Source organism: Pan troglodytes, chromosome 10 (assembly GCF_028858775.2).
Source record: "Pan troglodytes isolate AG18354 chromosome 10, NHGRI_mPanTro3-v2.0_pri, whole genome shotgun sequence".
NCBI classification, from domain to species: domain Eukaryota; kingdom Metazoa; phylum Chordata; class Mammalia; order Primates; family Hominidae; genus Pan; species Pan troglodytes.
Window position 1 is genome coordinate 10985627 of NC_072408.2, and position 21518 is coordinate 11007144.

Here is a 21518-nt window from a genome sequence, read left to right on the forward strand (position 1 = left end):
ATGGGCTGTAGGAAGGATACTCCTTGGGTGAAGGCAGACACACCCTACAGAGCTGTTCCGCTGAGCCAGGGGAGCACATCAAGAATAAAAAATGCTGCAGATGCCAACTCTTGGCCTGTTTGGGGATTTTTTTTTTATAATAGCACACGGTAAATGATTTTTCCCATAGGTTATTTGCTTAGCTATTGCTCATGATGATTCAAACTAAGAACAAGAGACTTCCCCCATCTGCAAGTGGGGTACATATGAGTTACAGGCAACAAACTCCTTGGGTCCACTAAGATTGAGCTGAAAACTTAGGTTTAAATAATACAAGGTGGAGATGAGATACATAAATCACAGAAACAAATATATGATATACACAGACAACCAAGAACTGCTAATGGAGAGCTTTAATCATCACATGTAAAAGCAATACATTCATATATCAAAATTGGCTCCAAATTCTTTATCATCATCACCATCAACAGTCTAGAAATGAAATGACACACTAATATAAAACTTTCCTGTTTATAACTAAAAGATTTATGAAACTTTTTTTATAAACACATTTTTTTTACCCTGAGGCTGATATCACCAAAGTGAAAAAGAAAAGTCATTATCAGCTGGAATGTATTCAATATAGAGTTTTAAAAACCATTTATCATTATTCTAGGTTTATTTCTATTCATTCTCCCCACCCACTCTATGGGATGATAACAGGAAAAGATGGCAAATGGTTGTGTCCAGTATTATTATATACTGGTTATATAATTCTCAAATGTACTGATCATATGATTCTTTATTTAATCTACTTACCAAAACAAAGAAATAAAATTTTAACATCCATTAACTCTATACTATCATATTTTAAAATATGTATCAAAATCAGTTCTCTCTTATAAAAGAGGGGTTGGCAGTACATTCTCAGACCAAACAATAACAACAGGCCCCAAAAAACCGGTACAGTACCTTCTTACAATGGCTACTGCAGTGCACTCTACATATTTCATAGAAACCAACTAGGTAAGCTCAGCGTTCGCAGACATTGCCTCACAAATACTTAGCTCTGGGCTCCTAGTCACCTTGAGATAAGATCTGCAAATGTCTAAAAGAAAAATAACTCCCAAATGCTGTAACAGTTTTTCCATTCAAGTGCTGGGAGAGCTATGCATATAAAACTTGAAAAAAGATAGCCATGTTGAAGGGAGGACTATTTTAATGTGGTTTTTTGGTATGTAAATTACAAATAAATAGAAAAAAAGCTTTTCAAAACCTGAATTCCTAATGTCTCTAACATTGTTTTTTGTGAACGGGTTTAGAGCCATGGTATGCTGCCTCTCACAAGGCAGCCTAGTGACTTTGTCTCCAATTATTTTCATGATAATCTCTAGATGCTTTTTAAAGCGCTTTTTCTAAATATTCTCAGCACTTCATCTAAACCAGCAGTTGGGGTGCATACCTGAGCCAGGAAATCTTTGTTGCCACTTTGTTTCAAAGTATTGTACATGCAATGTCCTGGGTACTACTTACCTCCCACTGCACAATTACACATATGCTGGTCTATAACGGAAATCTGGGATAGATGGCACTTTAAGAATTACTATCCCTAATCTGTCTGCACTCTTTGCTTTTATTATTTGTAGATCCCTTTCTAATTCAAATGATTCAAGTGAGCAATATAAGCATAGACACTGGAATTTTTCTAAGAAGTTAAATTGTGTACACTAACTCTCAGCCAAAATTGGGTGAGGATAATAGAGAGAAAATTCAGCATTAGAAGGAGTTAAGAGAAAAGCTTTCTGAAAAAGGCTTGGTATACGTGCTGTCTTTTAAAGGCAGAATCATATAAAATCAGGCCGGGTACAGTGGCTCTTGCCTGTAATCTCAGCACTTTGGAAGACTGAGGCAGGCGGATCACCTGAGGTCAGGAGTTTGAGATCAGCCTGGCCAACATAACAAAACCCCGTCTCTACTAAAAATACAAAAATTAGCCGTGCATGGTGGTATGCACCTGTAGTCCCAGTAACTGGAGAAGCTGAGGCAAGAGAATTGCTTGAACCCGGGAGGTGGAGGTTGCAGGAAGGCCGAGATCACACCACTGCACTGCAGCCTGGGCAACAGAGCAAGACTCTGCCAAACAAAAAAAAAAGAAAGAAAAAGAAAAAGGGAGGAGGGAGGGAGGGAGGGAGGGAAAGAAGGAAGGAAGGAAGGAAGGAAGGAAGGAAGGAAGGAAGGAAGGAAGGAAGGAAGGGAGGGAGAGAGAAGAGAAGAGAAAGAGGAAGAGAAAAAGGAAGAGAGAGAAAGAGGAAGAGGAAGAGGAGAGGAAGAGAAGAGGAAGAGGAAGACAGAAGAGAAGAGAAAGAAGAGAAGAGAAGAGAAAGAGGAGAGAAGAGAAGGAGGAGAGAAGAGGAGAAAAGGAAGAAAATCAATGTGAGAGACTCTTCACCATCACATGGGCAATTCCCCATCTGGTACTTAACTCCTATGCAACATGCCTGCCAAGTTGCTGTCTCGCCTCTGCTAGAATACCTTTAGGGGAGGGAAGCTGTTCCAACACTTCTCATCTTCCTTACAATGAAACAGCAAAACAGATGGAACAGGTAAACAAATTTCCACTAAACATGATTAAGAATTACATCTAACTTTTCAAGAGAGTAGGTTGTCAATAGCTACTTCAAAGGAGAAACCAGATTTGTCTCAAGCATCCCATGCTTTCTATAATGTTTCAAAATGGAGAGATACAAATTTGAAATATGAATTTTAGAAATCATTGTTGAATAGCTGTGTGTGCTGCAGAGGGGAAGGTAAGAAAAAATCTTAGAAGTGATCATTGTAGGGACTCTTTTTAAAACAAAAGGAAAATAAATGTTTGAATAATAATTTAAAGTTTCACTTTGAAGATGCAATAAACACCTTGCACAGCAAGTCGTGGTGTAAGAATCCAAGAGCCCTGATGGATGAAGTGTAGGCTAATGACATTTTGCAGCAATTATCAATTCAAATGTAGGAGACAGAGGAGAATGACAGGATCAAGTCTGAGGCTGCAGCCTGCTATCCTAAGGCAACTGGAAAGTGGGGCATTCTACCTTGATTTTCTCCTTCTGGCTTGTTTGACAGCACTGCAAATAATTGTCTTGTTTCTGATTTCTCTCAAGGTGCTCAGACTGTTTCAGAGTTTTAAATCCCCCCTTCAGAAGACCAACAAAGCAACAGATGGATTGGTGGATGATACTACTACCTGAATTCAATTTACAAAGGATCAATTCCTCTAAAGGGACACATTTATGTCTGTATTTTTTTTCAACATTTATACGAATAAGTCTATTTAAACTAAAATAATTTATCCTGATAACACACACGTAAACTTTAAAGATCTCAATGACCACATTAGTTGAGACTCAGCTGATTCCATTTTGAATGGTATCTTTCACCCCTATGTGTTAAAACATCAATGATATCAACTTTTAACAAACAAGACTACAAGAAACAGGCAAAAACAAAACAACAAAAACCAACCTTGAAGTCAGTATGTCTTTTTATATGGAGGCCACTTTTTTTCATATCTGTTTCAAAAGTATCAGATAATTAACATTTAGTGGCTAGATGACTGAAGAGCAAACCTTCCTGCAAAAAAGGATAAAGCTTCCTTGACCACCGAGATTTGGAAGTGAAATCAATGAAAGTCTATCAAGTACTCAGGATAGATTTGGTTGGCATCAAAAACCACAAAGATCTTTGGGTTCCAGGTATCATCCACACAGCTGTCATATAAATTCACATAGCTCCCGTCTTTGGAAGGAGGTCGCATGTATTTGGAGTCTCCGTTTATGTAATCTCCAATTAGCACTCGAGCAAGAAACATAGATTTATATGTTCTAAACAGATGCCGCTGTTGCAAGCTGACACCATGAATTTGGAATGTGTTCCCATGCTTTATGTCATCTTTGCAGAAACGACTGGAATAAGCAGCATCTCTAGCAAAATAGGTTCCTTAAACAAAGAGGACCAAGAAAAGCCAAGATTACTCCGAAGAATATATTAAAAACAAGCAAAAACATTTTGTCAGAAGAATAGATGCATAGAATTGTATAATAAAAATAGATGTGGAATTTCCTCATCTGCAGATCTTTAAGAGAAGAATAGAAATCCATCTGTTATGGACAGCTGTAGTATAGACTGCCATAGGAATAGATTTGTTGGTACAGACCAGTCCTCACCACCAACACCATCCCCTGCCCCCACCAAAATATAGCTATCAGACTTCTGTTTTTAAAATAAATCTTACAAAGAAAACAATTCATAAAACAGATAAAACTGGTTTAATGATTAAAAGTATGGTTGGACCTGAGTTTTGTTTTGTTCTGTTTTTTTGAGACAGAGTCTTGCTCTGTCTCCCAAGCTGGAGTGCAGTGGCGCGATCTCAGCTCACTGCAACCTCCCCCTCCCAGGTTCAAGCGATTCTCCTCCCTCAGCCTCCGGAGTAGCTGGGATTACAGGCGCGTGCCACCACACCCAACTAATTTTTATATTTTTTTAGCAGAGACAGGGTTTCACCATGTTGGCCAGGCTAATCTTGAACTCTTGACCTCAGGTGATCCACCTGCCTCGACCTCCCAAACTGCTGGGATTACAGGCGTGAGCCACCGTGCCCAGCCCTGAGTTTTACTGCTTGGCCCTCCCTCCCGTTTCTATTTCCTTTCACCACTTCCTCACCCTGTTCCCTTGTCAACATCCAGCAAAGCTCTAGAGAGCACAGTGGAAACCGATGGCCTACAGGGATTCTTTTAAACCCCAAGAAACCGTATTTCTATGATATGGGATAACAATTCAGTAATATTTCTGGAAACAATAGAATCCCATATCCATGAAAAGATTTCTGAGAGAGTATAATGCTATTCATATCTGAGCATTCCAAAACAAAAATGATTTTACTGGCTCACTGCCTACACATGAAAACTCGATAAAGCAGCCAACTCTTCTGAAATGGTAGACACAAGAGATAGACATCATTAAGGGCATTCTTACTCTAAAAAAATGTGGAAATGAATTGCAAAGTCTCATATTTACCTAACACTGATGGGATTTATGTAACACCTTCTGACCTCCTTACAGTTAAATAAGTGGAATGGCCTTTTTAGTAGTTATTTTTAAAATTAATTTACATTTTCAAAATGCAGCATATCCTGATCCTAAACAGTAGTCAGTTCTCTTGCTGGAGGTAAGGTACAACGTAAGGACCAGAAAATTAAATGTACATCCCATACCTTTTCCCCTCACCTCTCTCCTTAATTTGCCTGAGTACCAGACATAAATTGAAAAACCAGGATTTTCACAACATTATAAATAACGTGAAGTTTTCCCCCACTATTCCTTATTGCTCACTAATATTCTTACCTATGATTTTCTTAAAAACAAAATAAAACAAAAACACGAGTACCTATTCTGGTACACAATGCAATTATAATCCATTTGTTTTATCATTCTCTATATATTTGCCATAAAGCAGTTCATATTTATATTTATATTCCTCTAAAAAGAGGAAACTCTCTCCTGGGACTCAAATTGGACCTGGTATTCTGATAATTACCTTTTCCAAAGACAGCACCATGTATACCATTTATTCTCCAATCAAAGTTATGAATGCAGATTGCTTCCACAAATTCACTGCTGGTACCATGAAACAGCATTTGTTCATTAATCTGAGGCACACCTCTTTTTTTCTTGAGCTGAGCCTTTTTCCTAAAAACACAATATACACAGACACAAAAGCACACAGAAATATACCATAAGTAGCATTTATTAATCTTAATGAGCAAGGTTCAATAGAAAGCGTAAAACAGGAAATACTTTAATATAAATAACAAGTGGACAAAGCAAGTCTAGAAAAGAAATAATTTCAAACGTTCTTGGACACATAAATCATCTCATCAAAAATTATTAGTTAACACTGAAACTTAAGGTTGAAAATTATGCCAAAAACTATAGTTATCCCATGCTATGCCCCAATATCATAAAGGTAATTGATTGTCTAAACCAGCTAAGCTTTATAGATGCCTAAAAATGAGACAACAAACAAGTAATACAAAGTTTGCAGAGACTTTAGACAGTGAATTCCTTGAGCAGGGATCATGTCATATGCTTTTTATCCTCAGAAACTAGAAAATGTTGGTTCAATTGACTAAATTTTGCACCATAGGGTTGGGAGGGACATTAAGCCATCCAGTTTAATCCTCTTCCCAAGGATAAATCTATCCTATCACATAAAAGCATATTTAATGTAGGACTGATTGTAACAGAAAACAAAAACTGAAAACAGCCTAAAATTATTTCACAGAGAAATGAATATATAGTCATGTATTTACATATAAAAGTTAAAAGTAATGAAGTAGATCTATGTGCATTAACATAGTAAATCTTAAAAAATAATATTGAATGTAAAAAGAATTTTGCAAAAAGAGAGAACTCAAAATAATACTGTGTATTATGTAGGTATACATACACAGGTAGTAAAAAATACAAAATACAAACAATAAGGCACCATACCAATCTCAGGAGGAAAGAAGGAGAGTAGGACAGGGATGGAGTAAACACTTCACCTGTATCTGTGTGAAGAGGAAGGAAATGTGACAAGTATCAAAATGTTAAATCTGATTGGTAGATACATGGGAGTCTGTAAACTATTTGCTGCATTTTCATTCTTGAAACATTTCATAAAAATCATATTTTAAAAATTAAAAAGAATCCCCTCCCCCGACTTCTGATAGCTCTTTAATGCCTGCTTCAATTCATCCAGTGTCAAGTACTCACAGCATCACGTGCTCACTTTGCAAAACAGCCCAATTTATTTGTGATCAGCTGTAATAGTTGGAAAGTACATCCATCCCAATGCCAAACCAAATCTGCCTTCCGTTACTTCTACTGATTGGTCTTAGTTATTCTCTTATGAACACTAACAACTCAAATCACTCTTACACAAAACAACATTGCAAATATCCAAAAATAACTATGAACACCTACTTAGGCTTTCTTTTCTTGGTTAAATATACACCATTCCTTCAACCACTCCTGACACAGCATAGCTTCTAGGTCTTTCTTTATCCCAACAGTCTTTAGTTAACAAGAATCTGCCGGATACTTTCTAGTTTATAAATGTTGGCATGAAATAGCAACAGTCCAGATATCATCAGACAGCACTGACTCCACCGACACCACTGAATGTATTTTGGTAACAGGGCAGCAAACTGCATCCATAATCAAGTGTGTAGTCGGTTAAAACTCCCAGGACTTTTTCAAACCAGACCTCTCTTAGCTTGCTAAATCTGTACAACTGATTTATAAACTGAATGCAATAGATTTCAGTCAAGCTTTACTTGATATAGTAATTTAAAAAGTAAAAATTAAATAACAGTAAAATATCCATATCTCAGACTGAGTTCTGTAAATGATAGGCAGCTCGATGAATATGTTCGGGAACGGATACTTGCATTTAAATGGCGACAGGGATGAAAATGCATACGGTCTTTCTCAACAGTCACTTGGCAGTATGTATCAAAATTTAAATGTATATGCTTTGATCTATTTGTGACAGTCTTTCCAGACCATTAAGCATGACATCAGAAGGTCGTGCATTTAGCAAATGTTTACTTTACAAAAAGTCAGCATGCTTTCACTAAGAACTTCCTTTTTCAGAACTTTATGTTCTCACTTTTTTTAAACAACGCGCATTTGTTCCCTTTATAAAAACAAAGGAAAAAAGTTTTTTAAATTAAAAAAAGAAGATAATACTTGTTTTTACCCACTGTTTCAGTCTTCCAAGGTCTTTCTGACTGCTGATTCACTCACTCAACAAATAAGCTACCCCTTCTAGTTTTGAATCCTCACAAGTGTGATAAGCAAGCCCTCTACATTTTCATCCATTTCTGATAAAAATTTTGAAGGATCCAAGAAGAAAGCATGCATGCCTTTGAGTTACTCTTTGCGTAAGACTTTTTGTCTACTAGTTTTTCTCTTTGAAATACCCACCAGCACATATTTCTCCATCTTGTCTTCCTGAAAAGAAACTTTCTCAACCACTATAAAGTGAGAAACCAAGCTAGACTGTCTAAGGGGCCTATCCATCTACCACTATGGTAATCCTATTAGTTAGTTTGGCATTAGTGAATCCATACTGGTTTTCTCAAAGAAACATTAGTATCATACACAATGCCAGGCTTCATGGTCTGTAATGTCAAACTTGTCAATGTTGTGCTTCATGATCTGCAATGACTAGAATCCACTCTAAGGAAATTCTGTCTCTACTAAAAAATACAAAAATTAGCTGGGTGTGGTGGCACACACCTGTAATCCCAGCTACTTGGGAGGCTGAGGCAGGAGAATTACTTGAATCCAGGAGGCGGAGGTTGTAATGAGCTGAGATTGCGCCACTGCACTGCAGCCTGGGCAATAGAGCAAGACTCCATCTCAAAAAGAAGGCCAGGCGCAGAGGCTCACGCCTGTAATCCCAGCACTTTGGGAGGCTGAGGTGGGCGGATCACGAGGTCAGAAGATCCAGACCATCCTAGCTAACATGGTGAAACCCTGTCTCTACTAAAAATACAAAAAATTAGCCGGGCGTGGTGGCAGGCGCCTGTAGTCCCAGCTACTCAGGAGGCTGAGGCAGGAGAATGGCATGAACCCCGGAGGCGGAACTTGCAGTGAGCTGAGATCGCACCATTGCACTCCAGCTTGGGTGTCAGAAAGAGATTCTGCCTCAAAAAAAAAAAAAAAAAAATTCATTTATCACTACTTTTCGGGCACAAATTCGATTGAATCTCGGTTTGAAAATTCACTGGAGTTTCTTTTAGATATTATAAATAAACTGTGGGTTAAAGGGCATGGAGTATGGGCATAGGCAGGCATGGAAAACAACGCTTACTTACTAGATTAGATGGTGCATATATACCAGTTGAAGGCAGAGGGCAGGGGCATGGTGGTTAAAGCTTTGTATCCCCACAGCACAGTTTGTTCTAGTGCCCACTACTCCCACTACTAAGGCAGCCACGAAATGCGGACATTCACAGACTATGACCTTGGTGTTCCAGAAAGGCTAAAGGTGATTTCCAGGGCCTCATGAACTTTAGTTACATCTGCAAGGAAAGTCACAGAACTACACTAAGTTCTTCACAACCCTGCCCACCTTTGCCCAGATCCACAATCATTCCTGAACTTACTGAAAGTACTGTCACACCCACTTCTCAAAGATGTCTCAAAATTATCCACCTCTTAGGGACTAGAGTGCCAAACTGGCTAAAGTGTGTATGCCACATGCTCTGCACTGGAGCAAGAATACTTTCATGCTCTGGATTAAAATAAATTTGCCTAGATTTAGAACACCTGTCATCCTGCTGAACATCAGAGCCACTTATGGAATTTTTTAAGGTAAAAATGTCAGAACCCAGAGGTTCTGATTCAGTAGATCTGTGGCGGGTGACAGGTATCTCTACTTGCTAGTAAATTCCACTGGCGATTCTGACCTGCAACTAGCTTTGAGAATCTCTGATCTAAATTCACATTATTAACAAGATGCTCTTATTTCCTTGCTGCCTTATACTTCCCAGCTCTGGATCAATCCAACCATTTCCACTATCTGCCCTTACATTTGTACTGCTGAAGTACATTACATAACATGGTTTGCCCTATAAATTCACATACTTTAGCTAAGCCCTCAACGCTGACAGAAATCCTGTGGTTCCCAAGACAGCTCGTTCTACCCCATTTTCCACAGTGGCCATTTCAAATCTCCTCTTTCCCCTTTTCTTTCCCTCTTATCAACACCTCCCTACACTTCATTCGCTGTAGGTGACCTCCCTTCTTCCTTCACAAAAGAAACGGAAGGTATCAGAAAAGAACTCCTTAACCTAACTCCTCTTTTCATCCTCTGCCTCTACTTATCTGTAAACATAACTGGACCACCCTTCTCTATCTCCTTTCTGACATATGTTCTCAGAATTTCATCTCACCACACTTCTTCAGGAGCTAGAATCCATCAACTGCCCTTCCACTCTTTCTCTAAGTCTTTTAAATTCTCCTTCTCCATAGGTCCTTTCCAATTACAATGTTCAGTTCTCTCCCATGATTACATTTTAAAAACATAACATAACAATAATCCCACATTAGCTGTCTTCTCACATCTCTCACCCTCCTCACTGCCAAGCTTCTTGAAAAAGTTGTCAACATTTGCTGTATACACAATATGATGTCTACCAACCTTGCCTTCATCTAAGTTACCAATGGCCTTCTTATTGAAAAATGCAAAGGAACTTTTCAAATTTATCTTACTTGACATCTTTTCAGTATGTAATCGTACAGATGGCACCTACTTGTGTAAACCACATTCTCCCTCCAGCTTCTGTGATTACATCTTCTATTGGTTTTCTCCCGCTTTCTGTGGTTGTCAGTTTCCTCCTTGGGTTTTCTCTTCCTCTGTTCGTCCCTTCCAGAATTTGACCCTTGGCCCTCTTCTTTTCTTAATGTACATACGCTCCCTGGTCATCTTCTTCATTCCTATAGTTTCTATTACCCCACATTTTCTAACAACTCCAAAACCTTTGTCTCTAGTCTACACCACTCTTCTGAACTCCTGACCCATATGTCAACTGCTGTATATCAACTAATACTCCCTTTCCATCATCCCTAAAGATGTCCCTACTGATATTCCCTTAGTCAAGTAAAACAAGCCAAAAACTTGGGAGTTGTCTTTCTCATCTCCCTTATTCACTCCATCGCATACAGTAAGTGAGGCACCAAGCTAGCTACCATTCTATAACCTTAATACCTCAAAACTCTCTTCTTTGCTCCAACACAGCAGATACCACTTTGGGTCAGGCAACCCAACGTGTCTCAGTTTAATTACTGAAACAATTTCCTAAACTGGTCTCTCTGCTATGAACTGGGATTTCAATTACTGAGATTTTGTGTTGGACACTTCTTTGTTGTGAAAGGCTTCTTCTTTGTTGTGTCATGCATTGTAGGATGTTTAGCATCCTGGCTTCTATCCAGTAGATGCCAGGAGCACCCCCACCCTGCCATATTAACAATCAAAAATGACTCCAGTCATTACCAAATGTCCCCCAGCAGGTAAAATCACTCCCAGTTGAGAACTACTGCTTTAAATCCCTTCTCCACCACACAGCCTAATTATTTTTCTAAAATGCAGATCAGATCCATCACTCTCTTGCTTAAAGTTCTACAATGGCATTCTACTGTCCCAGGAAAAAATCCAAACCTCTTAGTTTAGCTTATAAGGCCCCACATGGTCTAGCCCCTGCTAACTCTCTGACTTCCACTCTGGTTCAATCCAACTCAACTAAGGCTACTAAAGACGATCGCACAACCACCCCAGTGGTGCTACTACAAACTCCTGCATGCTCTGCCTCTTGATACCATTCTAGCCTCCTCTCTCACCATTCTACCTAATTTCTGTTCAATCTGAAGCTGCTTCAATTTTCTGTGCTCCCTCTTATATCCAGACTTTGGCTGTTACTGCCCCTGATGCCTCTGATGCCCTTCTCCTATCCAACTGGTGTCTGGGGCTCCCTAATTCTACCCACTCCACTCCACATCCCCTACTTTTGTTGGCAAAGGTGGATGGGTCCCCTCACTTTGTGCTCCCATGACTCCCTGTGCTGACCCCTACATTTCTGTGTTACAATGGTCTGGCTCTCCAAGCTATGGTTCTCTGTACCATTATATCCCAAGTGCCCAGAACAGTGCTTGTCATAAAGTAGGTACTAAGACATTTTTGTTAGAAGAAGTGGGGGAAGTAAGAGAGGCCTAGGCAATGTGAAAACTATTGCTGGATGGACTCACGTGGGCCTGACTACCTATATGGTGAGTCATAGGTTATGTGACAGTGAGACAGACAAAGTTATTTTAGTTCTTCAGGATGATGTCAAAATGACACGTTGCCCTTATAATGAGACTCAGTATTTTGTACTGTCATGGCAGGTGGCAGGTTCACTTACCATCACAGATTTCTATGTCATTATGTAATTTATGTCATTACATAAAACCGTGAAGGGCATCACCAGAGTAAAACTGTTCCCAGTGGAATTCTTAGTATAAAATGTTCTAGGGAGTCACTGGTACATTTTACCACTATGATTTAACTGGGGACTCAAGTTATGGGGGAGACCAATTTGATCTCCACTTCAGAGGGCTGATGAAGAATAATGAATTAAATTTTCATCAGACTATTTCAGAAAAACTTACTTTATTCAGTGAGAGAATAAAGTCAAAGGAGGCAGAGGCTTCTGTCTTCCTCTATAAAAGAATCATCTAAACAAGAACTAAATTAAACTGTCTAAACTCAGTTAAACTCAGTTATTGTCAGAAATAAAAGTTGGTTTGGCCAATAGACCCAAGACTATAAAGAACACAAGCTGAAAGCCCCTTATTACCATAAACTATTATAAGAATAAAACCTGAAATGTACACAGGCCATATTAACTAGTCAGAATCATGAAAGAATTCCATGTATCTTTACCAAACAAAAGTCAGCCTAATTCTCAGGTATATAGAAATGAAATGAGTTATGGTCTGGGATTTGCTTAAAAATACTTCAGCAACAATAATAATAACAAAAAAGGAGATAGTTTATGTGTGGTAAATCTTGATAGATGTTGAATCAGGATGACGAATACATGAGGTTCATTATATTAGACTCTACTTTTGTGTTTATTTGCAATTTCTCTGAATACAAAGTTAAAAGTCAGCTTACATATTTAAAAATATTAGACACCAAATCTCATCTACAAATGTTAATTGAAAATATTTCAGAGAACCGCTTATTTTAATTTTTTACATGTCATAAAAAATATGGCAGAACAGGCTAATTTGGATAATACCTTTAATAGCTTAAAGTTTTCTGTAATGGACTTTACTTTGGTTAAGTCACCCAACTTAATGGGTCATTTCCCACTTAAATCCAGTAAGGAATTGAGATTTTAAATCTACAAAATAAACTTCAGGCTAAGCAGGAAATTTGAAGGTATGTTTTAAAGTGTTCTTTAAAATAAAACAGACAAAAGACTATTGGCAAGATAGTATGATTTAAAAACAAAACAGTCTTTGCAGAGACTTCTAATAAAAGGCTTAGCCAAGGAAGTCCTATCAACAAAGCTAAACAGCTCTGACACTCCTCTGTAATGCTGATTTCAGCCAAGACGCATAGCTCTAAACCTTGAAAGGAAGGAGCTTCTCACATTGCAACGCTACAAGCAAAGTTTACAGAGCACCTCTTTCACTCCCTGAGAATGCTGAAGAGCCTTGAGACCAGGTCAAAACACGGCAAGAGAAAAACAGCATGTCTACACCACTGAAGATTAATACAATTCAATATTTATGTTTTAACCATAAAAGACATAGTGGTAAGAAGTTTCAGATTAGAAATCATCTCACCTGCAAAAGAACTCCCACAAATCTAGGTTTTGAATTCTCTGAATTCTTTTAATTCGGTTGCGATCCATCGTCTTCCCAAAGAGATTAGCAACTTCATTATATTCATGTGTTTGATTGTGCAGAGGAATAAGCTGGAGAAATAAATTTGCATAGATTTACTGCAGTCATTTCCGGTTTCTTTCATGGGTATATTCAGTCAATTCTGCTCTTACCTGATATGGTACTTGAGTATTCACATTCTCCCAGTGTGGTGGCATAGGGATGGCCTCGTTTTCACAGATGTAACTTGAAACAGCAAAAGAGAAAACAAAATATCAGAAGCCGATTACAATTACTGTCAAGAATTTAGCCCTTCTTCAAAGCTTAATTTTCATTTTCAGGGTATTGTGACAAATGCAATTAAATACAGCCTTCCGTTTCTTCATTTAAAAATTATTGACTGTCTATGTGTGCTACTTTTTAGGTGTTCAATAGTGAACTTTTGATGGAAAATATCCAACCCTATATATCATAAAAATTTCAAAAACAGTTGCTTAGTTCTGTCTTGTTTTTTTTGAAATTTCCAAAATTTCTTTAAAATGTAAAGAAGATTTTAGGCAAAGAAATTAAAAACAAAATCAAGCTCCTGATGAAAACAAAAGGCTGAAACTCGTATTTATATTGTCTATTGAATAAAATCAAAACTCCTCAACCATTCATTCGATGTTCTCCAAGATCTAACTCAAACCTAAACCCTTCTCTGTTAATTGCCCACTATTCTCTCCAACAGTCCACTAACTTTAAGGGTTATTAGCACAGTCAGTCAGTAAATCTTAAAAACTATCAGACATGTTCAAGCCACCAGATGTGAATACAGAAAAACAGTGATGTTGAGGGATTTAATAGCAAAAGGCTGAACATGACACACCAATCGCCTCCAGTGATTGGAGGTTACTAAATAAATTAATAAATTTCAAACCGATCTTTAGTTTACTTTTTTCAAACTTATTTTAATGAAAAAAATCAAATATGTGATTTAAAAATTAATATGTATAAAGAAATATACAGTGAGAAGTTTTCCTCCCACTCCAGTCCCTGGTATGTCCAAGTCTCACTTTTTGCCCCATCTCCTGGTAATTATTTTAGTTTCTTGGGTATTCTTCCAGAGCTTCTTTAGGTTAATACAAGCCAAGCTTTTTGCTCACACAGATGGTAGCATAAAGCATACATTTATTGCACCTGTTTTTTTGGTTTTTACTTCATAGCTTCTTAGAGATCTTTCTGTAACAGTGCATAGAGAGTATCATTATTCCTAGTGCTTACAACAGAACCTGGCACATAGTACACACTCAATAAGTACTGGAAGAATGAATGAATGCATTCTATTTTACAGATGCACAGAATTCCACTGTATGGATATACCATAATAATGTTTAGCTTGTCTCCAACTTTTTGCTACTGCATTAAGAAAGCTGGCTGGGCGCGGTGGCTCATGCCTATAATCCCAACACTTTGGGAGGCAGAGGCAGATGGACTGCCTGAGCTTAGGAGTTCGAGACCAGCCTGGGCAACAGAGTGAAACCCCATCTCTACTAAAATACAAAAAAGTAGCCAGGCATGGCGGCGTGCGGCTGTAATCTCAGCTACTCGGGAGGCTGAGACAGGAGAATCACTTGAACCTGGGAGGCGGAGGCTGCAGTGAGCCAAGATGGCACCACTGCACTCCAGCCTGGGCAACAGAGTAAGACTCTGTCTCAAAAAAAAAACCAAAAAAAAAGCTACAGGAACACATTTGTTCATCTGTCGTGTTACATGTCCACTTGTTTATCTGTAAAATAACATATTTGAAACAGAATTTCTGAGTCAAAGAATATATTTTTTCATGATTTTAACAGACACCAACCAAATGCTGTCTTTGAATGTACCTACTGACATTCTCACCAGAAATATAGAAATCGTCTGTTTTCCCACAACCACTCCAAAAAGGTGTGTGATCAAACTTTTGAATTTTAGTCAATCTGGTAGTAAAAATTAGTCTGGTATTAATTTGTTTTTCTCCTATTATGAGTGAGGTTGTATGAACTGTTCAAATTGTTTGCCCATGTTGATCTTCTATTTAGAGAGTCCTAAAAGTACTTCATATAATATGGAGAATATCCCTTCAACTACAACAATGAATAAAAATATTTCCCCAATTTTCTGTGAGGGAAAAAAATTCCTAAAACACACTTGGCCTAAAGTATCTTTTAGCTATGACCAAAAAATTTTTTTAGTTTTTATGTAATCAACAGCCTTAAAGAACTCCTTGCCAACAGGAAGCATGTATTACCTACCTTGCATGTGATAAATGCTCAATGTATTCCCACAGTAAATAAATATTTCTATATCAGCACCTACTGACCTTCAACACCCTATTTTATCTTACCTAAACAGTCCTCTCCTTTTATTATTATCTTGCTTATTGTCCTCCATTCTGCTTAGTTCTCTCCTTGTGCTGTCTTTGTTCTATGGTTTGTACAGTCTGTGACAGAACAAAGTGTTTGATCCCATCACAGTGCTTCTTGTCTCCACCAAAGCATAGCAGATACAATGTACAATTACAATAACATCTTCCATTATTATGTCTCATTTTTCATTTTTCTCCCAGATTAAATGCTTTCTGAAGATAAGTAATTCTTTTATTATTTGTACTAAAGAATGTGGATATGATGTAGCTAGTAAGGAAATACTATTCTCTATATTCCACAGAAGTACTAGAGCATTCATTTTATAAGTACTTGGAATAACTTTTATATCGTGATGCTAAAATAAAACCAAAATAAATGCTAAAATAACACCAAAAGTCTTGAGAAACAAACTGACAGAAACTTAAAATATTTCTTTCTTTAATCCTTTCAAAAATCTCCTTGGAAGGAGCAAATAGGCATTCCCTGCAATTAACATGCTACCTTTTTTTTTTTCCAGTTTCATTTTAAATTATTTGAACAAAAAAGAATTTCAATACTTGCTTGAAGAGTCATTTTAGAAAATAGGAGACATGCTTTAAGATTTTTTCCTTCAAGTCCATTCATTCACATGAATAATAAATATGTATTGTCTTCTGACATTTATACCTCCTTTTTCAGACTTCTTATGGCCAGAGCAAGCAAAAAAGAAAATTTGTAACCAAGTTCCAGGGAACAGAAAGCAATACTGTTGTCCACTGTTCTACCATCTTCCTTATGGCTCCCTTAGTCTCTACAAATTTGAAATTACTTCTAGGAGTTGACCAATGGAGATCAATGTAGGTGGAAACAAAGTGAACAACTACCTAATTCTTACGGCCCCAGTAATTGTATGGCTCTGAGAGAGTACTTCCAAGTTAACAATTTAAACTTACCTCAGTGAGTTATTTTATGAGTTTAGAGCAGAGACCATAAGGCATTTTGTAACTGCAAACTGTTCTAAAGAATTAAAAAATGTAAATATACAAGAAGGAAAAGGATAACATGAAAGGAAGCACTTAGAGTAAATAATAATGTTGCTATTTTGTCAACAAATGACAGATTTGATTTTTTTTAATTAATTAATTAATTTTTTTGAGATGGAGTCTCACTCTGTCGCCCAGGTTGGAGTGGCGCAGTGGTGCCATCTCGGCTCACTTCAAGCTCCGCCTCACGGGTTCACACCATTCTCCTGACTCAGCCTCCCGAGTAGCTGGGACCACAGGCACCTGCCACCACATCCAGCTAATTTTTTTTGTATTTTTAGTAGAGATGGGGTTTCACCGTGTGTTAGCCAAGATGGTCTCGATCTCCTGACTCGTGATCAGGCCGCCTCGGCCTCCCAAAGTGCTAGGATTACAGGTGTGAGCCACTGCGCCTGGCCCAAGATTTGATATTTAAAAGATCAATATTATTAAATGACCTACCAAAATATTTCCAGTCTATTTGTTTTTCTGTCCAATAGTAACAAAAAAAAAACCCCACTCTTTCCACCCCTATTCTCTTTACCATACCTGAAAGCACTGATAGAAAAGGGGGCTCTTTTTATTAAGCGCTGCTTTCCAGTGGTGAGATTCCTTTGCTTCATTTCTGTATACAAAGACAAGATATTAGATAAGTCATAAAAGCACACTGTACTATAAAGTGTCATGAAGATTAATAGCCACGCTACGCGATGATCAGGAATCATGGAGCTTCGGGAGTAGCTGGCAAGCATAGTGTATTATGGGTACTTTACCATGCAGCTAGCTATGTACCACGTTGTGGAGGTGTTATTCAAGGAAGCACAGCTTCATTGCTTGACGTAAGCTCACACATAAAGATGCTCATTTCATCCACTGCTCAGTATGCACGGTCTATTCCCCTTCTGTATCACACTTAGGTTAAACAGACACTAAACTAGGAGAGTTCTAAACTTAGGAAAGCTAAGAGTACTAGAAAGAGAGAAATTACAGTATTAAATGTGGTTGGTTTATTAAGAAGAAAAATGTACTTTCATCTCTCCAAAAATTTTGGAAATGATTATAAAACTTGTACAACTCACAGAATTTCAAAAATTTCTACATTTCCTGATTTCTCTTTAATTATATAACTAAACCTAAAAAATAGAAAACCTGGCTAGACCCAGTACAAACTTACATAAAAAGATTCTAGTGATAAGAGACTAAGTACTTAAAGGTATCATTTTCTGCTTTCATCCATGCCTCAGTCATACCAATATTTACCAGGTCCATTTCTTCATTCCTCAAAGTTAAGTAGTGATTCTTAATGTAAGATTCTAGCCAGTTTATCTCATCTAATTGACATCATTCCATTTCAAAATGATTATGTTTACCCACCCAGGCTAAGGCTAGTATAAAGTGTGTTCTGTCCTTTCTGTGTTCTCCTACTCTACACATACTGGATTTACCACTGTTCAGGGAAAAAGCAAGATCATCTCAGCATGTGGAGCAAGACCTGTGATGCCATCTTCTTGGACCATCTCATTTTTTAGTTTACTTTTCACCATTTTTACAGAGAAAACCTGAGCTGGCTAGTGGCAGAATGGTTGGAGCTGATAACTGCAAAGAGTACATGTGAAATGCTAATATCCATGCCTCTGAAACAGGATCATTACACAGAGGGTTGGGGAACTCCAGTTATTAGTATATGTAACTCCTATTCCTTAATAATGATATTTTTAATAAACTCTTTTTTCTGAGAGCAAGTTTCCAAAAAGTGTAGTCTACTAAAAAATATTCTTTCAGAAACATGTGGCTTGCTGAATTACCTATCAAATGCTTTGATACAGTTCATCCTCTACATGAGGTCTGGTGTCTGTGCATATCATTCGGTTTCAGTTCTTCCTCAAAAATACTTGTACACATGACTAAAAATGCCTACCAGATACCTTCTGCCTAGACTGCAACAGAGGGACAAATGTCGGGGCCTCTTAAATCCTGCTTATTTTCCTAATGGCATTAAAAAAAAATGGCTTGTCACGAGCAAGGATCTAATGGTTTTTAACTCTTGATAATTAAAAAAAAAAGCAAGAAAAACAACTTTGGTGGGATAATAATTATTGCATATTTGGTTCCATCAATCCCTTACTGGACAAATCCCCTTCACTGTTTCTGGGCCTTGGTTCATCCAAGGGGATTTCCTAACGTTTCACCACCCTACCCAGCCACAATACACTACTAACACTGTCATAAAGACACTACTCCCAGGAATTGAGAAAGAACAGCTAAAGGACCAAGCTGTGTAGCAAACAAAATGTACTTTTATTAAGAAAGCCTCCCATCCAGGTCTTGTTTGCCTCTAAGCAATAAATAGCTGAAACTAACAGCCTGAAACTTGAGGAGCTCAGTTCATCAGGTTTTTCATGGGATACCCCAAAACATGCCCATATAACACAGATGAAATCCAAAGTGGGGCTGATTTCCAGATTATCTGGCCAATTTGTGGAAGAGCCAAATCAATCAGAAAATGACAGAAGGCAATGTCCATTAAAGAAATTGTTTTCTGACAAAGACATCAAGAGAAAGATCACTCAGCTAAAAGTTGTTCTTGAAACTACTGCCAGCTACCTATGACTTTCTCACTTAACATCTGTTTGATCCTTAAAGTAAAAAAGTTCTGGCCAGGCAAGGTGGCTCACGCCTGTAATCCCAGCACTTTGGGAGGTGGAGGCGGGTGGATCAGGAGGTCAGGAGTTCAAGACCAGCCTGGTCAACATGATGAAACGCTGTCTCTACTAAAAATACAAAAAAATTAGCCGGGTGTGGGGGCGGGTGCCTGTAATCCCAGCTACTCAGGAGGCTGAGGCAGAGAATTGCTTGAACCTGGGAGGCGGAGGCTGCAGTGAGCCGAGATCATGCCACTGCACACCAGCCTGGGCAACACAGTGAGACGTCTCAAAAAAAAAAAAAAAAAAAAAAGTAAAAATGTTCTTATCTATTTCAAAAGACTGATGGGATGAATAAAACAACTGATACGGTATTTTGTGTTCCTTAGAAGACAAGTATTAAATGCACTTAATATATAAGACAATCTTCACATACATTAATATATACAAACATATAAACACACCTTTTATAAAAGGCAATGTTGCTCAAGATTTTAAAACTTGAATTTTTATAGAGGTATTTTTGTATATAACAAAAAATATATACTTCACTGTTTGCAAATATATCAACTAATCCTGACCTTCAGAGCTGTAGATTTTATCATATCAATATACTAAAAACACACAACTATTAGGGAAAAAAACATACCTGCAAAGTCTATCTTGTAGCTGAATTTGGAAGTAGTAAAAGAAATGGAGCCACAAGGGTTTGTTTTGAAGCTTTTTTCGATATCTTCACTGCTAACTGAACACTGACTGTTGGTATCCGGCTTTAAGACAAACCAGAAAGTTTCATTTACCAGCTGTTCACATTAATGACTTGGCCACAGAGGTGGTACTGTGGTCATAGAGACAGGGAATGGAGGGACGGGGGAAACTTACTAATCACCTGTTCTAGTTCCCAACACACAGGGAGAATCACAACTAAGCCAGCATATTGAAAATGGTTTAAGGATCTCCAGTGAAGACACAACTGGTTATAGTCCCCTTCAATAACAGATATATACAGAAATATAGTTATTTTTCCAGATAATTACAATTTTTACAGATTATTCCAATAATTATACTTTCTAAGTGGCTCAAGTTAAATCTTCTTTATATAGCTTAGTAGAGTAAAAAAAAGACTACAGGTTTTGAGTGCGGATTCAAATCTCAGTTTAACTAGCTGTGTGACCCTTGACAAATTATGTCAACTTTTGTGAGTTTCACTTTCCTTGACTGTAAGACAGAATGTTAACATCTGCTTCCAAGTTACTGTGAGGATAAGGGAGAAAATCAATGTACAGCACCTAACATAATACCTGGCATACAGAAGTGTTTAATACGGATTTGTTCTTCCCTTTCTCTTTGTCCACCAAACCAAACTTGGAGTTGCTCAGATGTACTGACACCATGCAACTCTCAGTCACATTCACCCTCTATTGTTTCTTCTAAATAAATGAGTGTGAAAACTTGGGGAAAAGAAAAGGAAAAGCACTAGAAGAATTTCTAACTTTTCTTTTAGTTAAACAATTTTATTTCCTTAAGGTTTGACTTCAAGTTCTATATTTATACTCATTTTACATACATCAGCAAGGTGATGCTAAGTGAATCGAAAACACTTCTGCTAAATTAAAGGAAAGGAGGTACCTGAAACATGTGCCACTTCCCACATTCTGCCAAGTAAAACCAGCCCCACTGGGTATCTGACGTGTCCATGTCATCCACTTCATTGTTTGTTGTTTTAGAAAATAATTTTTCTGCTTTGTGAAACATCTCCTGAAAAGCCAGAAGGAGGTGGAGGAAGAAATAATTCTATTAATAACAAGTATACTTTTTACAGATCATTTTACTTCTTTACAAAGAGTGGTATTCAAGTGTCTTTCCTCCCATGACACTTTAAAAACAGCTTTCTATCTTTCATATTGGCTCTGAAGATAAACATTAAAAATGTTGGACATCATTGCTTAACAATTTAGGCAAGTAATAATAATCTTAGGTAGAATATGCCAGTGTCTATTCAACCATTTAAGTAAGCTATATCAACATCA

General features: G+C 37.7%; 1 protein-coding gene across 12 annotated transcripts in view; it reads right to left on the reverse strand.

The window, feature by feature from the left end:
- Nucleotides 1-374: 374 nt before the first annotated feature.
- Nucleotides 375-21518, reverse strand: part of PARP11 (poly(ADP-ribose) polymerase family member 11) — a 61720-nt gene continuing 40576 nt past the window's right edge. For 6 of the 12 annotated variants that reach the window (XM_016922816.4, XM_009424645.5, XM_063786240.1 and 3 more), the window contains 6 exons: nucleotides 21118-21246; nucleotides 17396-17471; nucleotides 13632-13704; nucleotides 13420-13550; nucleotides 5570-5721; nucleotides 375-3972 (listed from right to left, as the gene is read on the reverse strand). In XM_016922816.4, coding sequence (XP_016778305.1) covers nucleotides 3656-3972; nucleotides 5570-5721; nucleotides 13420-13550; nucleotides 13632-13704; nucleotides 17396-17471; nucleotides 21118-21142 — 774 coding nt within the window. In that variant the 5' untranslated portion in view covers nucleotides 21143-21246 and the 3' untranslated portion in view covers nucleotides 375-3655. Of the gene's footprint in view, nucleotides 3973-5569; nucleotides 5722-13419; nucleotides 13551-13631; nucleotides 13705-17395; nucleotides 17472-20137; nucleotides 20259-21117; nucleotides 21247-21518 lie in introns of all 12 variants that reach the window. The other 6 variants (XM_016922812.4, XM_001156627.8, XM_016922815.4 and 3 more) reach the window with 2 other exon arrangements.